The 23,007-nt window shown below is 44.5% G+C and overlaps 1 protein-coding gene across 3 annotated transcripts in view; it reads right to left on the reverse strand.

Moving 5' to 3' along the window:
* Positions 1–3,590: 3,590 nt before the first annotated feature.
* LOC147881602 (nuclear pore complex Nup85-like protein) overlaps positions 3,591–23,007 on the reverse strand; it is an 86,341-nt gene continuing 66,924 nt past the window's right edge. Inside the window, exons 15-19 of one of the 3 annotated variants that reach the window (XR_015543954.1) lie at positions 15,781–15,851; positions 15,576–15,687; positions 15,405–15,481; positions 4,386–4,442; positions 4,018–4,072 (exon numbers count right to left, since the gene is read on the reverse strand). Coding sequence is in view for 2 of the 3 variants with exons in the window: in XM_087401692.1 (XP_087257818.1) it covers positions 3,875–4,072; positions 4,386–4,442; positions 15,576–15,687; positions 15,781–15,851 (438 nt within the window). In the remaining variant the exon portion in view is untranslated. Of the gene's footprint in view, positions 4,073–4,385; positions 4,443–15,404; positions 15,482–15,575; positions 15,688–15,780; positions 15,852–23,007 lie in introns of all 3 variants that reach the window. The other 2 variants (XM_087401692.1, XM_087401693.1) reach the window with 2 other exon arrangements.

The raw sequence follows: 23,007 nt of genomic DNA on the forward strand, positions 1-23,007 counted from the left end.
TCATAATTGACTATAGTGAAGAAAGCAAAGCATACAAGTTGTATGATCCCATCAACTGAAAGGTTATTACCTCCACAAATGTAATCTTTGATGAGGAATCAGAATGAAAAATCTCAAATACACAAGAGATAGATACTGATTACTCAATTACCTACAAAAAAGGTTGAAGAAGAGCAAGAATTGCCAGAGATACCTAGAGAAGAGCAACAACTCAGACGGTATACTAGAGAAAGCAAACCACCAACCATGTTGACATATGCTCTATAAAAAAAAGCAATTCAAGTTGAAACTACCAATTATGCTCTTATGACTACCATCATGGCTACAAAAGAGCCAATGTACTTCAAAGACGCAGTAGCTAAGCCAGAATGATAAAACTGCTAAGAATGAAGAAATAGAAGCTTTGTACAAAAATAGTATTTAAAAATTATGCGCCCTTCCACCAAAAAAAGACGACCATAGCAAACAAATGGATTTACAAAGTGAAGCACAATCCATATGCAAGCATTGAAAGATACAAAGCCAGACTAGTTGCAAAAAGATTTGCACAACAAAATGGTCAAGATTATGATGAGACTTATACTCCAATAGCAAAGATGGATTCTAAACGATTCTGGATATCACTAGCGATACTCAGCAGATCGAATGTGTACCAACTCGATGTCAAGAATGCATTCCTCAATGGTTATTTAGACAAGAAAGTTTACATACAACCATCAAGTTATGTTGAAAGAGAATCAAATTTGTCATCTCAAGAAAAGTCTCTACGGCTTAAAGCAAGCATCCAAAAGTTGATACAATAGAATGGACAAGTATTCTTCTAATCTGAAATACATGAAGTCCAAATCATACTCTCTACTACAAAGTTCAAGGAAAAGACATTACTATTATACTTTTCTACGTAGATGACCCGATTGTGACCAGAAGCAATAGTATCTTCATCAAAAAGTTGAAACAAGACTTATCTGCAAAGTTTTACATGAAAGACCTTGGACTTATGCACTATCATCTTAAAATTGAGTTTTGAAGAGACTCAAACAACACCTTCATGAGTCAACTAAAATATGTTGACAATCTCTTGAGGAAGTTTCACACGGTAGATTACAAGATTGTAACCACTCCCATGAGTTTGAAACTTACAAAAGAATTAAAAAAGTCTACAATCAATAACAAGTACTATCATAAACTTATCGGATCTCTATATCTGACTATCACACAACCAAATATTTGTTATGCAGTAAGTTCACTAGCACACTTTGACAAATCCAAAACAGTTTCCCTGAAATGCAACCAAGAGCGTCTTTAGATACATCAGATGATACAAGACAGTTTGGAATAGAATACAAAGGAAGTCATCCAAGGTTGCATGGATACTGTGACAGTGACTATGCAAAAGATCATGAGATCAAGAAATCCACACAGAGAGATGCATTTCTTAAGAAAGCATCTACTTCATGATGTTGATCTTGAGGAAAGGTTTGAGGAATCATCTCAACATCATGTACGTAGCACTAATCCAATAAAGTGCTATAAAGAAAAGGATTAGAAACCCTAACCGTAACCCTAGTACATATATTTTACATTTTCAACAAAATCTAAAATACAGTTAGTCATTTGTGATGTGCTCTCTAGCTGTGCTCTCTCTCTTCATCTCCACTCCTCTCCTCTCCCCTCTTCATATTTTGTACACTTTGCCTTTATTAGTCATCTGTTGCAAACCTAAAGTTACACTAAATCAAGAATTAACCCCTCACAAAAAGAAGTCATCACAAGACTGCACATGTGCTCCAAAGCATCAATTGCACAAAGCATGTCATGACCAAGATTTCTTATATATTTAGCGAGTTTCAAAATAAGATTCCATGCCTAATTTAACCACATCCTTCTGCTCACCTTGAAACGAACTATAGGATTCACTTTAGAAATAGTAGCCAACTTTAATTCCACTACATTTCAAAACAGGATGTCATCCCCTTCTCAATAAGCTACTTTTCTTCTGGACATAAAACATCTCCTACTTCCAGTGCACTCCATGTTTGAGATCTTCTTGCTTCGACTTCAATATTCTTCGTTCCCACTCTTACAATAGATACCATACCTTTCATATCCTCATTACATTCTCTCCTTCGAATGCTTGATACAGAATATTTCCACCACTTTGCAAGGGGTTCAAAAAGAGAATTGACAAAATTAAAATGCACATGAAATCCAAAGCATGTGGCTCATGAAAGTATCCAATTAAAGACTTCAACTTTAGTAGATAAAAACACAATAACCAGTGGCACCTTGCAGCTCATGTATTCATTAACTTCAAAGTTGTTTTTGTGTTAGCTCGTTTGGCAAAGAAATAAATAAAGAAGGACCTCTCAATCCTTCAGTCAACCACATGCATTGAGGCATGGAAAACCTTGATCCCATAACAGAGAGATTGACTATTCAAATAGATCTAGTAAGTTTACACCTTGATGAGCACTGCGCAAGATAAGGTCTCATTCAAACAATGTTCAAATTCTTTCAGAACAATTTGAAGCAATTGTTACCTGGCAAATGACATTAGTAATACCCTAACATTCACATTCTTAACTTTCCAATAAATTCACCCCACTTCACTGCATTCTAAACTAGTTTATATTTGCATTCAAGCACCTGGATCTCACAACCAGTCTCCTTGTGAAACCTCATGATAAACACCTTCCTGCATCTCTCTTCACCACCACCCATCGATTGCAATCCTTTATCAACTCTGAAGCAATATTCCACGTCAGGCCTACCTTTTCCCTCGCTTGTAAAGCAGTTTCAGTTGAAAAAGTGTGATGCGATCCACTACGTCCCCGTCTCTTTCCTCTTTCACAAGCAATTCACTTCTTTTAAACCAGCCTGCTTTAAAGTTGACTTTATTTTGTGAGAGGCTTGCCACTTGTCACATACCTTTTTTTAAGCACTTATTGTTTCTTTTTAACAATATACAATGGATCTGTTATAAACGTCCTAAGGACCTTGATCGCCTTGCCCATGAACATGGGCAGCAGAAGTGTGGGTAGGGAATGCCTGTTCACATAGGTGGATCATCATTCCTTACATCCATACCATGTTGCATAGTATTGTCATCACGTCACAGCAGTAAATCACTTTATAATAGCAGAGAAACAGCCTTGTTTACACTTGACTCCAGTAATCTTCAGTGATCAACATGTTGCCCACTCAAATATTGTGATTGTGCTCTCTTAGCACAACTGTAACCTTTATTTTTTATTCAATACTAATAAGTTAAACATCTTCATTTGGTTTCAGATCTTAAAAGTGAGGACCAAAATCCTCTTTGTATTAACAAAATCCCTTTCATAAATAAAATTGAGTCAGTCAATTGCTTTTGATACCATGTATGAGAGGATCTTGCAGACAGGACTGCACATCCAGCATCTGCAAGCATCACCTTTTAAGATCCCTTCAGCATCCTCCTACTTTCATAGAAATCAAAGGAGCCTGAAAGCAGACCTGACATCCAAATTGCCATGTCCTATTTTTACATACAATCCTGTTACTTTTCTTTTAGAATCAGGTACCCAGACATCAGCCACACCACCTAGACGTCAATAACATTATTAAATTCTTTTCTATGCTGTGCTGCTGATCTTGTGTCCAGAATGTCCAAATATGAATCCAAAGTCTGACAGGGCATCGTATCCACCTCACTAGATTCCAAGTTTGCAAAATGGAAATTTTTAGTTTCTCCCCTTGAGTCCCTATGGAGGAGTGCTTTTTACTTTGTCTGGGTCTGAATACATATACTGCAGTTACGAATAATCTCAAATTGCCCAAGAGAATGGCACTCAAATTCAGTAAATGTTTGTAAATTTTTACAGTTCTTTGGTGTTCATTCTTTCAGTATAGCTCTTCCCAAGTTACATGCAAGCGCCAATCTTACCCTATCCAAAGACTGAGTTGGACTATCCCAAGACCCCCCCGTGTTGCCAAGCATACTGGAAAGAGAGAGTCCCTGTAACTTCAACAATAGTGTGTTGGTCTCAGCTACAGTAACCAGTACTCCCAGAGGAAATTCCAGCAAGTCTACCTGGCATAAATTACGATGTTCACATGATCATCAAAAGCAAAACAGAGATTTTTTTAGGGTTGAAACAAGCAAGGCTTTATGCAAATGTTGGGCTTAGACTGCATATTTTCTTGTCAACCCCCGATTTTGAATAATGAAGCCAAATAAAAGACACAGACTTCACCTAAAATATTGCTTTTAATAATGATGGTCACACTTGTTCAAATATAACCTTTAACCCCCCTCTCATGCATCTTAAAATTGTACAGTAAGTTCAAGTTGCTTATACAACCTACATATCTCACACAAAAGCTGTTGCAGAGTATGAACTTACAGACTCCCGCAACAAAGGAAACCAAAACTGCTGGGGTGTGACTTGTCCTTTCATCAACTGCAAAAAGAGAAAAGTTATACACTTCATCAATGTCCTCATCATGTAGACTGTGTTTTCGTATGTTGCATCTAAGGTTACTTTGTAAGGCACACAGTTTGACCACCATCAGACATGCCTCTAGGGACTTTGTTACCAGTCGATAAACCCCAGAACTTCATGGATGTTATATTTGTCCTATTGAACCCAATCGTCCTGATAGCCTCAGTTGCATCCATCAATTGCATTCATGGCATTCTATCTCAAAAGCACACGCTAGCATAGTTAGCAAGGGAAAATGTTCCAGAAACGTCCGATGCTGGCATGGGAACCTTTCAGGAGTCGGGGTACGTGGAAGGGGGAATGGGAACACCACATTATATGGCACATTGTCAAATCACATGGAAATATACCCGACTATGAAAACAAAATCACTTTCCTGGGCTGGGAAGAGGAGGGGCTGAGAAAAGTAAGGGTGGGCTGAGAGTAGGAAGAGGGCTGAGAGTACAGGCTGAGAGAAGGGAGCTCAGAGGAGCCACCTGTTGTAAGGGATCATGGTAGGCTGAGAGAGGCTGAGAGGATTGCAAGGTAGATAGGAGGGCTGGAGCAGGAGCGACACGAACAGTGCAAACAGGCACTGTTTCAATACTTTTACCAGGATCCGTGGCCACCAGGCAGGTACAAAAACTGACAGGCTAGGGAATGGGTTCAAAAAATGTCAGAACGGCTCAATAAACGTTCTGGGCACTCCTGGTTACCTTCCAGAACAAAAACCAGATTCCAGAACGGGGAACGGTGTTCCCTGGTAGCTATGCATACTAGCCCCATCCAGTCTGGGTTTAAAACCACAAAGCTTGGAACTGTCCCACTAGGCTATTGTAATATGATCCAACCCTCAAACAACATGTACTGTTTGAGGGATGCTTTTACTATGGAATCAAGAGCAATAATCAATCCTTTTGGCTACCTGATTAATAAGCATTTGTGTGCCAGTATGTCATGTCTCATCCCTATGGAGAGCAAACTCGCAGGCGACTCTTGATATCCTTCTTTGGGTCCCCTAGCACCAAATAAACATCTTTGGGATCTCAACTATCTCATCCTTTGAGGTGTAGAATAAGAGAAGGGGGGGGGGGGGGTGCGCTGATGATTAGCCTTTAGCATGACCAGTACTGCCCTTAAAATCCTCCCTCTTGTGCCTAGAGCTGATCACTCACACTCTTACTTCCATCTTGCCTTATCACATCTCACAATGAGCATATGCAGTTGCATTATCATGTTCCACATAGACCATCCCTTCCACATACCACTAGCGGTTTGACTACAAATTTGATGGCATAATATGGAGAACTAATCGACACTAGCTTGTAAAGCCCAGCTTCTCCCTCATTCTACCCACACGTTGCAGACAAGGGCATGCAAGCCTTAGGCAATGCTCACAGTAATCATTTCCTGCCATATCAGCAATCAGTAGATGCCCTTTCCTGCATCTGACACAACAGGAGACTCATCAGATCATCTAGAATGACCTATAGCAAGTATACATCCATATGCTATGGATATCCCCTCTGCAGCACATGGGACCAACATGGCCTATTACAAAGAGCATTTCCTCCACCTGAAGAAGCACAGATCGCAATGGCTTGGCTCAGGACTCATCCCATACGTTCTAGATCGAGGTAAGACGCAAGATTGCAGCCACACAACATTGCAGAGACCTGACACTCTGCATTCTTAGTGGCACACATGAAATGGAGACCGAGGAGTATGTCCTAATGCGATTACCAAGATAGTATGGAGGTATCACTGCCTTTTTACCCACGGATACACCGATATCAACGAAGTCATTGACTATCCAGACCAAAAATGTGCCACACCATACACAAGGTCACCCAAATCAGTTCCAGACTCATTAGACCCAACATTGGACACAACCCCAAACAACAAGAAATCGCAAACTTCTTCTTCATAGGAGAAGATATGCCTAGGACATGTCAGGATGGAGACCCTCACTTTTAGGCGAGCTAGGTCAGCAGGATGCTGGACACAGACCCCGCAAGCACCCACCCCTTTGAAGGTGCCATCATTGCAACATCTCAACATCAGGCTGCCTCACATCAATCATGAGTACATCGTACAGAGAGAAGTCGAGGATGCTAGTAGCAGATATAGACCACGTTCCAAAGACACCACAACTCTAGATGGACCCTAGTCGGGCCCACTCACAGCTCAGGCTATGCATGACCGACACATAACATACGACACACAACAGGACATTTTAGAAACTATTCCTGACACATGGAGTCTCTTTCATTTGACAAGGCTGTGTACAATCAACCACATTAAAGGATACATTTTTTCAGGTCTATTTTTTTGCCAAATAAGCTCAAGTCTTTTTTACCTTATGGGTTTGGAATCTGCTTTCTCTTATCTCTGATTCAGCAACCAGATCAAGTCAGCATTGTCAAGCTAGGGAGGGGAAGGAGTGAACTCCCAGCCCAGCTGAATTCTTACTCATAAAAACTTAAGATCCCTGTCTCCGAGTGTTACACCATAGACGCCAATTCTTTAGGTATCAAGCCCTCTTTCCCTATTAGTAAGGCTGAACTCTCTTCTGACCTCAAACCAAATTTCCACCTCAACTCAGCGATATTACACAATTCCCCATGTTTGAAGGTCTTTCCTGAATAATGACGAAGCATGAGCGAACACATCTGATAACTATTCCATCTTGAAAAGGAATAAGAGCCAAATGGGAGTCCAAAACTATGAAGTTGCTTAGGTAGAGCAGATCAAAAGAGATTTGACATCCTCGTACGAGAACCACATAAATTTCCGTAGAGCAATACCTTTGGAAGAACGGCCTTCAAGAAGACACAGAGCAACAAATTGATAGTAGGATTGCCACACAGGTTCTCTAAGAGGCCTCACTAAATGAAAATTCCTGAAAAGACTTTGAGCCCATATTTCGTCTTTGCACAGCTTTGACAATCCATGAGGCAGAAGTTTTTCAGCAGCATTTTGGATATCTACGACCCCAAGATCCCCGTCTTCCTTAGGACTTGTGCAAAAAAGCCATCTTATTGAAGATAATTTCCTCCTGTTGACACTCGTACCCCATAAAAAAGATCTACACAATTTAATTAACTTTTTGTGAGGGAGGCCAATATGATATATTAGAATATGGCCATTGGGTAAATGCAATGATTGGGGATCACCTTCCTACATACGATATTAGCTTGGAAGCCTTTCCATTTCTCAATTTTAGTTTGGAATTTGTCAAGAAAACAAGTCCCATCTTAGCTTCATAGTGACCTCGAAAATCATTGGGATGGTATGATTAATAAGAGAGCAAAAGGCGTCTAAGCATCCCAAAACATTAGTTATGTACCCTTTAAAGACCAACCGGTCATATGCGTTATCAAAATCCACTTTGATAAAAAAAATGTGCTGATATGCTTCCTTCGCATATTCATCGCCTTCCCAAAGGTTCATGATGACTTCAGGAATATGTCTTCATATGATGAAGACCTGCTGCTCTGGCTAAATGTTGTTGGAGGTCAACATCTCCTGATGTCAAATGGATAGGCTAGGTAGAGAGTGATGGCCTTGCTTGTGGGTGTGCCCACCATGTGAGAGGTTAAGTTACATCATGAGTGAGGGCTTTTGTTGGGGGTTTGCCCGCCCCCCCTATTGTAGGGTTTAGGGCAGATCTGCCCATTGTGGTGGCCCCACCTGAGGGCAGATGGTGGCTCAGGGCAGCCGGATGTTCCTATGAGGGTCATGGCATTGTTCAGGGCCTTTGTGTCATGTGCATGGTGTACCTAGGGTTGGATAGCACATTAACGTGGGTTACGGGATAGCATAGGGCTTGGATGGCTATTTTTAGCCAAGGTTGCTATATATAGAGATTGATTCATATATAGTGCTCGCTTTATATGGAGGGAGCTATTCATAGCATTGTGCTATCTATAGCAGGTTTCCTTCTATATAGAGGGAGGGCCAGTGCTATTGTGTAGATCAGTTGAGCACTCCTCAACTGATGGATGGGGCTTGGACCCAGGCCGAGACTCTGGCCATCTACACGGCGGATCATAGGTGGTGTATCGAAGGTCCTCTGGACGAGCTCAGGTGGTATGGGACGCCTAAGTTAGATACCGGCCTATGGATGAGTCGAGCTATAGCCCACGTGCTTGGGAGTGGTTGGGAGGATCGAGGCACTTGCGCTATGATTCTGGTTGTATCAAGGACAAGATTCTTGGTCAGTGATAGGGTCAGATCCTGCGGGGTCGTGTCATTTGGTATCAGAGCCGTCCTATCACATTCAACGCGAGGTATGCAGAAAAGATGTCTTCCAGGTATGCTTTTTAAGATTGCTTTTGCAAATCTGAATTTCCGCTCATGTGTGGGCTGAATCGTTGGCTGATGATGTGCGCTCATGATTGGGAGAGTTGTGGAAGAAATAGAAGTCCATAGGCTATGTGCTCTCTCTCGGTTGCTACGTGTTTGGAAATCGTGATTCCCTGAGAAGGATAGGCGATGAGAAGACTTGATGCTTTCAACAAGAGATATGAGGATGGATCGTTTCTGACCTATAACTACCCACGCTTGGGTTGTTGATGACAGTAGGCTGGTTAGGGAAAGAATTCGCTCTAGGTTCTCAAGGATAAGATTCCTACCCTAGAGACCTAGATTTGCTGCAGTTGAGAAGTAGGAGGAAAGAGAGAGCGTTCATAAGCCTAGAAAGCGGCTTGTCTAGGAGATTCGGGCATCAGAGACAGGGGCGATATGATTGGGGGCAGGCGCTTGGCTTTGGGAAGGAGCGTATGGCCTGATTTTAGCGCGTTTTGGCTATTTTTGGCTGGCTGGAGAAAAGCGGGACAGGATCTATTAAAAGCGAGACTATTTTTTGGTTAAAAAGCAGGTTGCTTTTTTGTTTTTCTCTAGCAAGGAAAGCACTTGCTCTAAATCAAGCACCCACCCTAAATTCGCCTAGCTTTTGATGGCCCTTCCTGGCTATTTATATACCCGGGATTTCTCTCTCTTTCTCACTTCAGCACTTCAGCGCATGAAGGCGAATTTCCCACCCTCTTCCCGTCTGAGATCAGCCTATCAGATTCTGCCATCTTTCTTGCTGTCCTCTACTCGCCTTCATCCTTGATTCCACGCAGCCCCAGATTCTCTTTTTGTTAGTGTGAAGAGCACGCGTTTGGACGCAGTTGTTTTTCTTCTAGTCCCTCTCCCGTGCAAGATATTTTCCAACCATGGAAGGACATCAAAGTAACAAGACACCTACGTTGGATTACTGTCTTCAAAAACAGGAAAAGACAATCAAAATAAGTCAATAACCATGTACCCATTGTCCGTGGAAGAGGGGCAAGTTCTGCTCTTGCACCTATCCCCTATCCAGGCTCCCAGCAAGGTATAGGTGTCTTCCAGCCTTTGGGTAAAGAGAAAAAGGGAGAGATAGAGAGTGGAAGTTAGGCAAGAAAGAGCTGTAGAGGAAAAAGGCTAACTCGCTAGGGCCTCCTTGGGGAGTGTGCCCGCTTCGAACTGCATGCCAATATACTAGGAGTGAGCTTCGAGCTAATTAAACCCAACTTATGCATGAAGGTAAGTGACAACTTCGAATAAGCTTCATTTAGGGAAGGGGAAGGTATAGAGTGATGCAACTATGAATCTCATGGAGAGTTTGATCCTAGCTCAGGATGAACGTTGGTGGCATGCCTAATGCCCCATTGGTGATGCTCGCTCGCCTAAAACCCTCCACTCTTATGGAGGGCTGCCGAATGCATCTAGTCCGTACAGTTCGTGCGGCAACTGAATTGCCTTGGGAGTCGTGCCAAAGACCGTACAGCATAGAGGCTGCCTCGGGTTGAGTGCAAGGGCTGAGGTAGAGGTCAGAGCAGCAGCATGTGGGTGCAAGAGCAGCAAATGCAGGCAGGGAGAGCAAGAACATGCATTGAAACCCACACACAGAGCTTCTGTAGATTGGCAAAACCCACCTCACCAAGGACAACGTTGGTTGTCCTTGGGCCCAACTTTAAGACCCCTCTTTAGTGCCTTTGCCTTGCCCCTAGGACCTAGTGGGTGCACCTAGAATTTGCCCCTAGGAACTTCTAGGAAGTTTGCACTTCCTCTAGCCAGTCCCTCACGGCAAAGCTATTACTTGACTTAGCCACGGTTAACCTCGGGTTAAGCACGGGTTGAGTTACAAAAGACTTTTCATGTCCCTTTCACGTCCCTATGACACCAGAGGTAGTAGGACAGCATCCTTTTGGTAAGGCCAGAGGACCATGAATTGGTGGAACTCTAGACTCTTTTGTATTGTGTGCCTTGGACGGAAATATGGTTGGTTCCATATCTCTCTTGGAGCATTGTATATTTACTGGCTTGCACATGTTTGATTAGCACACAAAGTAAAGAAGTTTGTGATTCCACCCCCAACCCCATTGTGTGAGCTCTTGGGCTATTCTATCAGTCTTCTACTGCATCTATACCCTCTGTTGTCATTTCTAACACAAAGTATACTTCAGAGATTGGTGGGCAAGGAAAATGGACAAACCGACAAAAAATTCTACATTGATCAGAAATAAACGTTTGCAAGAGGAGATCCCGTGACACGTGTTTTTACAAAGCTGATGGTTTCAATTCTTTCTTCTCAGAGAGAAAATGCTCGAGCCATTCTAGATCATTTCAAGGCTCTTCTTGCAACTGAAGCTGAGGTTATTGATGCGGGAAGACATGCTTGATTGAAATGCCAATAAGTCAGATAAAAGTCAGTAGCTAGATTAGAGCTTCTGAAGTTGGACTTTCCTATCACTCTCAAAGAGCCGGAGGAAGCAGTGAATGTTATGGCAAATGGGAAAAATCTTACAGCAGATGAATTGCCAATTGGTTTCTACAAAGGATTTTGGAATGTTGTGGTCCCTACCTAAGTAAGGTGTGGGAAGTGAGTGCATACAGGTTCTGTTTCCCCTCATGTATCATCAAACCCATTCCCAATGGAGGGAACAAACAAGAACAAAAACCTAGAGATATTTGACTTGCTCAATTGCAATTACAAGATTTATGTAAAAGCTTTGGTATTAAGGATTCATAAAAAGATGAAAGGGTGCCTTTGTGAGAAGTGTAGCGGAACTTAACAGAAATGGAGAGAGAGAGAGCAAACCACACACAAAAGGAGAGAAAGAGGCAAGAGAGACTGCAAGGGATCTCAGGACAAAACTCCTAAAATACGGGGAAAACCTCCGCTTTATATAGGCACAACTGTGCTCCACACTGAGATACCACAAGTGAGGGACGTATATATGCAGCCACCCCCTCCTTAGTCATCTGGTCTACTAGGCAGACCAGCAGGTCTGAGGTGGGCCGACCCTCCCCTACAGTCCTGCAAAGGCACTCCCCCCCTGCCTATGGACTGACTCAGCAGCTCCTAGGTGCTGACCCCCTCAGCCCTATAAAGAGGCTGCTTGACAGCCATATGGAGGGCTGATCCCCCCTGCAAAGGAGCCGACCAGCAGGTCGGCCCACCTCAGCCTATAACAGCCTTTATGGGGCAGGTCTCCTCCTCAAAGAAATGGCCACACAGGCCCCCATGGCTGGCCAGCACAAAGTGACTCCATATGGGTTGCCACGTGGCAGCAAACAGACCTGCAAAGTGACACGACCCCGCAGGATCTGACCCTATCACTGACCAAGAATCTCGTCCTTGATACAACCAGAATCATAGCGCAGGTGCCTCAATCCTCCCAACCACCCCCAAGCACGTGGGCTACAGCTCGACTCATCCATAGGCCCGTATCTAACCCAGGCATCCCATACCACCTGAGCCCGTCCAGAGGACCTTCGATACACTACCTATGATCTGCCATGTAGATGGCCAGAGTCCCGGCCTGGGTCCAAGCCCCATCCATCAGTTGAGGAGTGCTCAACTGATCTACACAATAGCACTGGCCCTCCCTCTATATAGAAGGAAACCCGCTATAGATAGCACAATGCTATGAATAGCTCCCTCCATATAAAGCGAGCACTATATATGAATCAATCTCTATATATAGCAACCTCGGCTAAAAATAGCCATCCAGCCCTATGCTATCCCGCAACCCACGTTAACCTGCTATCCAACCCTAGGTACACCATGCACATGACATAGAACAAGACAGTTTATAATTCATACAAAATTGGGGAGCTTCTTGAACCAAACGTGGTTCAAAAGATCTAGTCGAGCCAAAAATAATTGGGTGTCGGTCAAAACTGAGGATTTCAACCTCTTCATCGCTTCTCAATAGCACGGAAGCGGTATAAAGACTCTAAAACAAGCTGTCTACATTTGGAACAGCATGAGCCTTCTTCAATATATTTCTGGTACTGAGGGGTTTTATAGTAGTGAAGAGCTGCCCAGAGTTCTCATCCATCAAGGAATCCATCTCTCGTAGCAGGTCATGATTTGGAGCCCTTTTCTGGTCCCTACAGGCTCAAGCATACACTCTGAGGGTGTGCCTGGGGAAAAGCCAGAGGGTTTCTGTGGTGCATGTGAAAGCCTTGAGGCTACCTTGAGCACAATTGCATGTTGGTTTAGATGCGTTGATGCTTTCAGTTGGGTCAAGTCAGAAGTGGATGCCTAAGATTGCCTTTCCAGTTGGATTCTAGTGGTGCACTATGGAATAGATGCCCAGAGGATAGTCGAAGGAAATTCGAAGCGGAACAGTGCAGGAAAGAGCCCTCTGCTGTAAAGCTTTATCCATTCAGAAGAATTAAATAAATACCGGAAGGGGCGCCAAGGCATTTGGGGCCAAGGGGTGTCTTGTGTACTGTTGTTATTGAGCAGGGGCATTCTAGCCTCCACACTGATGTTTTACAGTTTATTTCTAAGTAAAGTAAGTAAAGGAAGTGTTTGGTGTGATGCATTGTGGCTGTATTTGAGGCACTGGATAGGTTGGCAGAGGTTCACCACCCTTTAGTTATCTGAAGGCTGGTTACATCCGTAGCACTTCTAGATCCCTAGCCTGTGTGCTCCTCTCTGAGCTTCAGTAGACTTTGAGTCCTTGCTTCAATCTCTGCTCCTTGCTTGCCCTGGAAGACAGCCAAGGGTACAGCCCCTTGCTGCACTCTGCAGCCCCACTGGATCACCTGGATGGTGGCCCAGATCTTGCTGCTCTGCTACTCCAAACTGCTGCTGGAAGTGCTGCTCCAGATGATACGGAATGAGGCCCCAAGGGGGCCCTTTTATAGGGGCTGGATGCCCCCCAAAGTGGGCCGACTGGCCCTGGTCTGTGAGCTGACCCACCAGCCTAGATTTGGGGCTGTGGGACCCTCCATGGGTCTGTGTGCTGGCCGACCTGGTTAGCCAGCCCAGGCCCCATATGAGGGCAAGGGGACTGCCCACTGCAGCCCCTTTCCCTGCCTTTCCTGGCCCTGGCTTCCCTTGCATCTGTCCCCTTCTGGCCTCCCTGATCTAGGGCTCTCTCTCCTCCCCTGATCTGTCCCAAACAGTCCGCCACCTGTGCACCTCTTTTCTGGAACCTGCTCCAGCCTGTAGACACCTGTCCTAGGCCCGTACCACAAGCTTTCCCTGCTCTGTACAGTTGCTGCAGGCCTCCAATCAATCGCTTGGCAGATCCGTACTGTCATGGGCCTCCAGAGGACCTCCAACCTACGTATGTCCTGTGGTATCCTGCCCACATGGCAGCCTGTGTGCTGCCCATGAGGCAGCCCCCTTTCCAGTCTCTTACCCTTGGGTTTGCTACCCACATGGCAGCCAATAAGCTGCCCATGTGGTAGCCCTAACCATAATTCAGCCTCCCCCACGCTCTCCTCATATGGGGGATTATAGATGGGGAGGTGACTCTTCCAACACTATTGGAATTTTCGAGTAACAGCCTATGCAATTTACTAAGCCGTCCTTTAACATTTTCAATTCAAACTGAGCATTTGGTGTCTCCAAACCTCGCTAGCTGCTCTGCTCTGTTGGTGTCTGACTCAATCTTGTCTCTTCTTCTGGCTTTTATTGTTACAGCCTCTTTTCTCACGTTTTTGAGTAGGAGTTGAGTAGAGGTGATGGCAGCAGCTTGCCAACTATCTGTTTTGGACTGATCATTACTAAAAGAGTCTCCAAAGTTTCACGACCTACTCCTGAACATTCTTCAATTTAAAGAGCTTAGGGTCAGCTTTAAACCAAGAAAGAGATCTAGACCCTCTCCAAAATCACTTGGCAATAGCTGGCTTATGGTCAGAGAGCAATATAGTAGAGTAAACACATGTTCAGCCTTGAGCATTCTGTCCAATATAATTTTCAAGGCATATATCCTAAGTCAAACTTTCATGAAAACGTCTGTTCAGCATATATCTTTGGAAGACTAGAATATATCCAATCGTACAAATATAAATATTTTGTTGTTCTAAAGTCCAAAAATCTACACCAAAAATAAAAGAGAAAACGAAAGAGAAGAAAAAGAGGTTTAAAAATTTTTTGGAAAACAAAAGAAAGACATACTTAGCAAGCAAAGCAACACTTATGTCATCATCAATGCCCAAGCATAAGCGTCTGTTCAAAATATCCAAACCTCATATCATTGTGATAGAGGCAGAAAAAACTTTCATAAGAAATTTCATTATAGAACATAGTGCACTTTTATGAAAACATCTGTGTTCAACATATCGAAACCTGATCTTCACCAGCCAACATGACTCTGTCTCCCAATGCCATACAAACCTGGCAAACAGTTATAACTAGTCCTGGCAAAAAGTCATATTCTCATCTTCTAGTGCTCCAGTTATCATAGGAATCTTATCCATGCAAGTGTATTTATTTCATCGGCAAAAAACAATTATATGAATTCTGGAAGACTTTCAATATCATGTAGCTATAAGACTACCGACACACTTATTATGAAACTGTATCATTAAAGGCATTACTTGGTCACTACCAAGATGAGGAAATTGTCTAAAATGCAATTCTTTGCATGTAGCCATAAAGACTACCTTCTTATTGTGAGTTTTCCCATTGTTGACAATTTGTGCTACCAGTGTACCACTAGATGATAGTAAGAGATACTAATCTTGCATTGCAACGAAAACAACATAATTATGTATCAGAAATTCAACAAGTAAGAGCAACCCCACAGGAATAAGCAATAGTTCACAGCTCTTTACCTGCATCAAACACTTTGTGGCTTCCTTTCCAACTGCAATGAGCTCGTCCAAACCTGCATTCTTGGCTCGAACTTCTTGGAACTTGTTTAATGACATTTTGAAATCCCTATACCTGCAAACCATGGATTTCAAAGGAGTAGTTCAACACATGAATCCACAACCAATTAAACTAGCAGAGAGAAAAATATATGTTTTTTCTAAATACCTGGGCAAAAAAGACAACCCTCCAAATCCTTCAAATTCTGGTCCTAGAACATCAATAAGACCTTCAAGTTCCTGGTAGAAATAGCAAAGCACAGCACATCAAAACCAAATGAATATTTAATTCCCGATCAGCCACATCTAGCACTACAAACAAAACACCTTTGTGAGCGTGCATGTGTCTGTGTCTATGTGTGTGCGCAAGCGCACATATTATAAAAGGCTCAAGGCAAAGAGAAATCGTGAGGAAGCAAACACGAAGCAAAGAATTCCATATAATAGAAGGCTCAGGGCGAACAGATAAAAAGCAAACAATTTCGATACACACATGAATCCAGAGGCACCAAAAAAGTAGTACACGTGAATTCAAAGGCACCATAAAAGTAACATTCCAACTTGTAGTGCTAAGGAGTTCACATGAACGTATTTCTATCATACATCTTTCAACATTTCCAATCTGTCCTTCCCATTAGCTCTGTTGCACCAAGTCAGTGTATGAAAGTCATCCAATATTTTCACCCTTGAACTACCATAAATCTAAAGAAGAGACCTCGTGATGGCAAATCCAATGCAAGTACCACAATCCAAAGGGCAAAACGAAAGAGAGCAACACACAGACACAACCCCCACCCACCCACACATAGATGTGTGTGTGTGTGTGTGTGTGTGTGTGTGTGAAATTTCGGCTACCTCGTTTTGAGGTCGCTACTCTTGTAATATAATCAATCAAAAGTTTCCACTTAAAAAACAAGTGTGTATGTGTGTGTGTGTTGGTACCTATGAATAAAATGTACATATATGTATATGTTTGTACATATTACATATGTAAATACAAGTATTGTGTGATATATATCTTTGTCCATCCTGGGATTCCAAAGTCCATAGTGTTTCCATCTTCGAACCTTTGAGGGTCCTCATCTCCCTGCTGCTCCTCCTTCCCTCTTCATGGACCCCCTTCCTCTTTACTGCCACACCACAACGTCCCCCCACCCCTTAAGTCTGCCAGTACATCTGTACAGGTTGTACAGCTGTTTTGTACATCTCATCCCTCTCCACCCAATCCATACAGCCCTGTACACCCTAGCCATATCCTCGTCCTATTCGTACACATCCCTGACCTTGCCCATATAGATGTACTGGCTGTAAGGACTTTTTCCTTCCTTTTTTCAGCCTGAAACCTGCATAAACAGCCATACAAGCTGTAGGTACTATGTAGCCCTTTGTCCTGGCCCATCCGTCCCTCCCTCTGCCCGAAAATATTGTTGGTCTGTTTATCCCCTTCCTCTTGCCCTCTAGCCTATTCTCTCATTCTTGAGCAGCCCCCACTTCCCTACCCTCAACAGCTTCCCCTTCCTTCAATGGACTCGTCTCCCGGATCTCATCACATCGCCTCCGTATATAGAGTGGTCGAGCGGAGGGCATACCTTGAGAGGGCTGCATCTGCATCTGCCAGTACAGTGGAATCATCTCTTAAGTCAAGAAGTGGTACTTGACGGGCCCTTGTCCTCGCGTTGAAGTCCCCCACTAGAAGGACTTCTCCGCGGCTCATCATCACCTCGATGGACTGATAAAGGGCAACAAATGGGGATGTCTCATCATCACCTCAAATATCTCTGGCAAAGTGGGAGGTCTCCGAGGGGAAGTAGCAAACTGCGACAAACAGATCCCAGCTGTCCATGTGTCGTATCCAGATCCAAAGAAATTTGGAATGTGTCTCTCTCTGCTCTACTGAAATGATCCCCCGAAGTGTGGATCTGAAAAGGACTGCAACTCCACCTGAACCTCGAACTCCTCTTGTACTCCTTGTCTCATCTCTGTAGGCAGACTCCTATGTATATCCGCTGACTATTGGAAGAGGGCGCTCTGGACTCTGATGTGTCTCTGCATAGAAGACTATGTCATAGCCTGTATAGGATTCCGAGAAGTAGGATCCCGAGAAGTTTCCTGGTTCTGACCATAAGGTACCATTACAGTTTCAAATGGTGCAGGACAGGGTCTCGGATATCTGAGTCTCATAGACCCCACTTCCCTATGTAGCGGAGGGGGCAGGTGCCCTACGGGGGCTTGTAAGAAGTCATCCCTCTCGTACCACTGCCCACTTCCCCTCCTTCTAGGCCTGATCCCGTTGCTGCAGCAAAGAGCACCTCTCCTCAACCTGTAGAGGTGTGAGGTCCTCATCCATAGAGATCGCCGGCCGATCTCGAAGGACTGACCTGCGTCGTAGAGCTAAAAGTCGTGCCTGAGTGTCATGGAATCGTATGATCAAGGGTTGCTCTCGGTTGGGATCTCTCCCCACTCGCCATGCCCTCTCTATCCTGTGCTCAGCCACACCCAGGGTAGCAACCACAAACGCAGTCGCATCTACCATCGGTGTAGTCTCAGTGCGTGGGATCCCACGTACTCTCTTGTTGAGAGCCTTACTGGCTTTCTGCTGCTGTTCCATGAGGGTAGCTGAAACGGTTACCCTTGCAGGTTCCTGTTTGGCCACGTCAACCCATCTGGAAGTCTCCTGAATAGGAGATTGCATGTTGGCAATCTGTGCCTCGACCACCGGGGTACTCCCTAGGACAGTGTGTATGGCTGTGACCTCCTGTCGGAGCTGCATGATATCCTGTCTGAGTCCCTGAATAAGACCCGCCTGCTCCTGAATGGCCCTAGCCTGCTCCTGTATGATGCGGCTCTGCTCCTGGTTGAAGCAGATCTGCTCCCGTGCAAAGCGAGTCAGCTCCATCTCACGCTCACAGAAACTATGTATCTCCCTGAGCAAGGTCTCACGGGCCTCTGGTGTATTAGCCCAACCATGTCCATGCTGAAACTATGGTGACTGGGGAGAGTGAAGCGTAATGCGGCACAGTGTATGACACCTCCGAAGTAGGGGTCATAAGCTGTGCGAGAGCTGTAACAGGAGAAGAGGGGAAGGGAACAACAACCGGCACCATGGGCATGAGTATGTGACTGATCGTAGATGTAGAGGGAGCTGAGATTGGAACTCGAGCTCGGCCTGAAGCGGGGACTGAAGTCGAAGTAGAGATAGAGATAGAGGGAGCTGAGGCTGGAGGTGAAAACGAAACTGACACTGTAGCGGGAGTTGAGGTTGAGGTAGAGATAGAGGCTGAAGAAGCTGAGGCGGGTCCTACCTTTGCCTTGCTGTCTACCCCGAGTCCACTTCGGTTGTGACGTGTGTTCACATCCTCCAATTTCAATTGTGTCGTTTGCTTTCTTTTGTTGTTGTTGTTGTTGTTATTGTCGTCTTTCTTAGCTTTGTCCCCCATTTCTCTTGGGGTGCGGGTGCAAATCTTAGTGTTCGACCGGGAGCAGGAGCACCGATTCTCCCCATAATGGGAGGCACGTCCAGTGCGAGGTGGTGGAGAGGCAGGACGGAAGCCTAAGGTGGAGAGGCAGCCAAGAGGTGGAGAAGGAGGAGAGGCTAAGATGGCGAGGATTTTATTTTTTTTGTGAAGTTCCCAAAAAAAAAAAAGAGCGCGAAGGTGGCGATGGGAGCAGATAAGGGGGGGCGGTGGATCAACGGAAAAGGAGGGAGGGAGGTGGCTGAGTGAGGGGGTAGCGGGGAGCGAGGGGTGGCTGAGGGGAGCGAGGGGCTGAGCGGGGGGCAGGGCTGAGCAGAGAGCAAGGGTGGCTGACCGGGGAGCGGGGAGCAAGGAGCGAGGGAGATGAGCGAGGAGCGGGAGAGCGAGGGAGCGGGGAGCGAGGGGTGGCTGAGTGAGGGAGCGAGCTAGCGGGAAGCGAGGGGTGGCTGAGGGGAGCGAGGGTTTAGCGGGGAGCGAGGGGTGGCTGAGGGGAGCGAGGGGTGGCTAAGGGGGGCGAGGGGCGGAGAGCGCGAGGGAGCTGAGCGGGAGAGCGAGGGAGCGAGCTCGCGGGGAGCGAGGGGTTAACGAGGAGCGAGGGAGCTGAGCGGGAGAACAAGAGCATGTGATTGGGGAAAGGATAGCAGAAAGGGAGCAGAAGCATGGGTCTGGGAAGCAGAGAAGTCACTAATGTGTGATGTGAAGGCAGGGGATCCCATGATATAGTCAACCACAGTAGTACTGCCTCCATGTGGGAAACGGGTGAATCCACCTAAGGAGGGCCATTGCTCAAGACCATTGTAGATGACGAGATCATGCCTAAACCCTAAACCATGCCTTCCTTAGCAGCAACCAACCATGGAAGGATTTCTTCACCCACCAGGTTCATGGTTGTACATGGTGAATTTTCAAAGAGGCTGACACTAGAGTCTAAATGTCCAAATTCATGTTGTGGTAGGTTTTGGTGTTTTCGAACACTACATGCTGTAAATCCCCAAATAGATCACGCGATAGTGCGATCTCTGGCATCCCTTCAAAATCTATATTTCATGCCCCAAAGCACATTCCCTTCTGCACCACGATTAGATTCCTTCACCCGCTAGGTTCATGGTTGTACTCCCTTTAGGGTGAAGAATAGCTACCAAGCACAGGGCGAATTTTCAAAGAGGCCGACACTAGAGTCTAAATGTCCAAATTCACGTTGAGGTAGGTTTTGGTGTTTTCAAACACTACATGCTGCCCCAAAGCACATTCCCTTCTGCCATTCCCTTCTGCACCATGATTAGATTCCTTCTCCTACCCCTTCAAAATCTATATTTCTTCATACAAAATCATACATAGTAAAACATAGAAAATGAAATATTTGCAATATGATGTAGCAAAAGATATCTTATTGGAGCTTTTCATCTTCTTGCACTGGACATTTTAGGACGTCGATCCGAAACTATTTTGGTCCACCAAGGTAGCATGGAGTATCATTATCTTACCTACTAATGAGGATGGATTGAACATCACCATTCCACACATCCGATATAGAGGTTAGCTTGACACTAGAGCCTTCCTCGGTAGCAACCAGCCATGGAAGATTTCTTCACCCACCAGGTTCGTAGCTGTACTCCCTCTAGGGGTGGCAATTAGCTACCGAGCAGAAGGTGCATTTTCAAAGAGGCCGACACCAGACTTCCCACGTCCCTCTACTGTCAACAATTGTAAGCTTGACCCAAAACCAAATGCTCACACACACGAATCATTCCACAGACTCAAGATGAGATCGTAGACAGCCCATCATGCAGATGATGCCATTCTGAGTGATTCAATCCATCCTCTGGGTCACTCACCTACATGCAGTGGTCTAGACGAGAGGAGGATTTTGCATCCACATGCGGATGCCCAAAGAGCATTCAAACAACTGGCTTCATTAGAGAAAAGTATCATTATACAAAGATGCTTGCAAGTGTATTATGCCCTCTAGACAGTTGGACGGCAATGCAATGATAGGGACACGAAGATGCATCCATTCACTAGGATTTTTCTCCGACATAGATGTTCCTCTATAGGTTATTTGCATTCTTTGAACCAGGAACGTATATGCAATGCAAGAGGGTTGGAAAGTAGTCAAACAACCAATTCACGAACCCATCCAAGATTATGTTCTTCACACTATCACCGTTGTTAGATACAATCAAGGACCGCTAGTGTATTGACCCACATCCTTCTCTCATCAAGGGTAGGTTCATGGCAACTTTGAAATATGGTGTTTGTCCCCTTCAATGCGACCATATGAGCGGAAATGAGCTAAAGTGATGGTCCCATGCAAGATAGTACATGTCTTCAACTACACTATTAGAACCAACAAGAGATAATAGATTCTAAATTTGCAATGGTTACCCACCACAAGAGCATGGGAGAGTTTTGATGTCACCCTCCTCCCTGCATACCTACTTTTGGAGACACCTTTGGTGTTCTTACAAGAGGAGACACATCTCCATACTTTTCTATCAATTCCAACACGGAGGTCTAGATGCGAACCTCTCGAGGGAGGTTTGGGAACCAAACACCAATGCCTAACAAAAAGAAAAGAAAGAAATTTTATGATTGTTGATGATACATTTGATTAGGGAGGGCACAAGGCAACTCCCAAGGAGTGCAAAGCAACTCCAAGTTATTTAAATTACCAACATTGTAAACTGAAATAAAAAGGATATAATTGGTCATACAATCTTTTGATTTTGATTTAAACTCCTTGATGAGGGCTGTGCCCTCACGATATACTGCCCGTTTTCCTTCCTTCCTAGCAGCCCTAACCTTGGCTAGTTCCGTTGCATTTGTGTTAGTTGAGCTTGTGCGAGTTCTTCTTCTATCCAAATCTTCGTACCTTTTAGCATGTATGATTGGTAAAGGAGCTTTAGTCTAGATCCCTTGAGCTAAGTGTGAGTACCACATGTCCATTGGAATTGAGAATACTAGTCACGGAATCCTCGTCGTCATCTCCCACCCATTCAATGCTAGGGGTGGCTGCTGCTGTGATGTTTGCTAAAGTCTCACAGTATGAGTCCTCGGCTTGAACCAACCTTCCAAAATCCCCCCTATCCTGATCTTCAATGCATCATCTCGTTTGGCTTCGTGCTCCTTGATTTCCACCTGAATATCAGCCTTGCTTGCCTTTTTCTCTACCTCTACAAAGATTACCTAAGTACAACAATGCCTATGGAGTTGTAAAGATGCCTATAGGAATTTGGTAGGGGTCTTGATTTCGTGCTAGGCTGAGTCAAGAGAGAGAATTTATTTATCATCTAGCAATAAGTTGCCTAGGTTATTCAATCTGAACTATAGATGCTTTTTGTGAGAGCAAATGCAGATATTGTTCATGAAGGAAGCCACCAATTCATTCACCTGAATGTGGTGCCTCTTACTACTTTCACGTGTCATCCTTCCTCGATAGCCTCAAGCATGGGAGATAATCGCTAGTCTGACAACATGGCAAATCCACAACCTAGATGTATAGATGGCTCTTCCACTTACCTATCTCAATCTCTTTACATCATATGGCATAGCATCATGAACACCCTTGTGGCCACTTGGAGAAGATTCAAATTTCTTTCTGTAAGACCAGAGCTAGTAGAGTAGCTTTCATGAGGAAGTGAGACCATGGAGGATTCTTCTTTTCACACACATCCATAGGCCTTTCATGGGACACAAGCACCTAATTAAATGTAGCATTTTCATTGTCAGCCAGATTATGTGGAATTATCTTTAGGAATGTTTTTTGCTCAAAAAGTTGCTTTTAAATGGTCATCTTAATAGAAGTCTTTGGTGGGAATACTTTGTACATGCATACATGCACAAGGGCAAGCGGGCGGACATGCATCCATGCGTGCATGCATGTGCACATCTTGCTTCAAGAAAAGCAATCGCTAATAAATATT

The sequence above is a fragment of the Dipteris shenzhenensis genome, chromosome 30 (assembly GCF_047967505.1).
Source record: "Dipteris shenzhenensis isolate YYH24624 ecotype China chromosome 30, Dip_SZ_1.0, whole genome shotgun sequence".
Classification (NCBI taxonomy): domain Eukaryota; kingdom Viridiplantae; phylum Streptophyta; class Polypodiopsida; order Gleicheniales; family Dipteridaceae; genus Dipteris; species Dipteris shenzhenensis.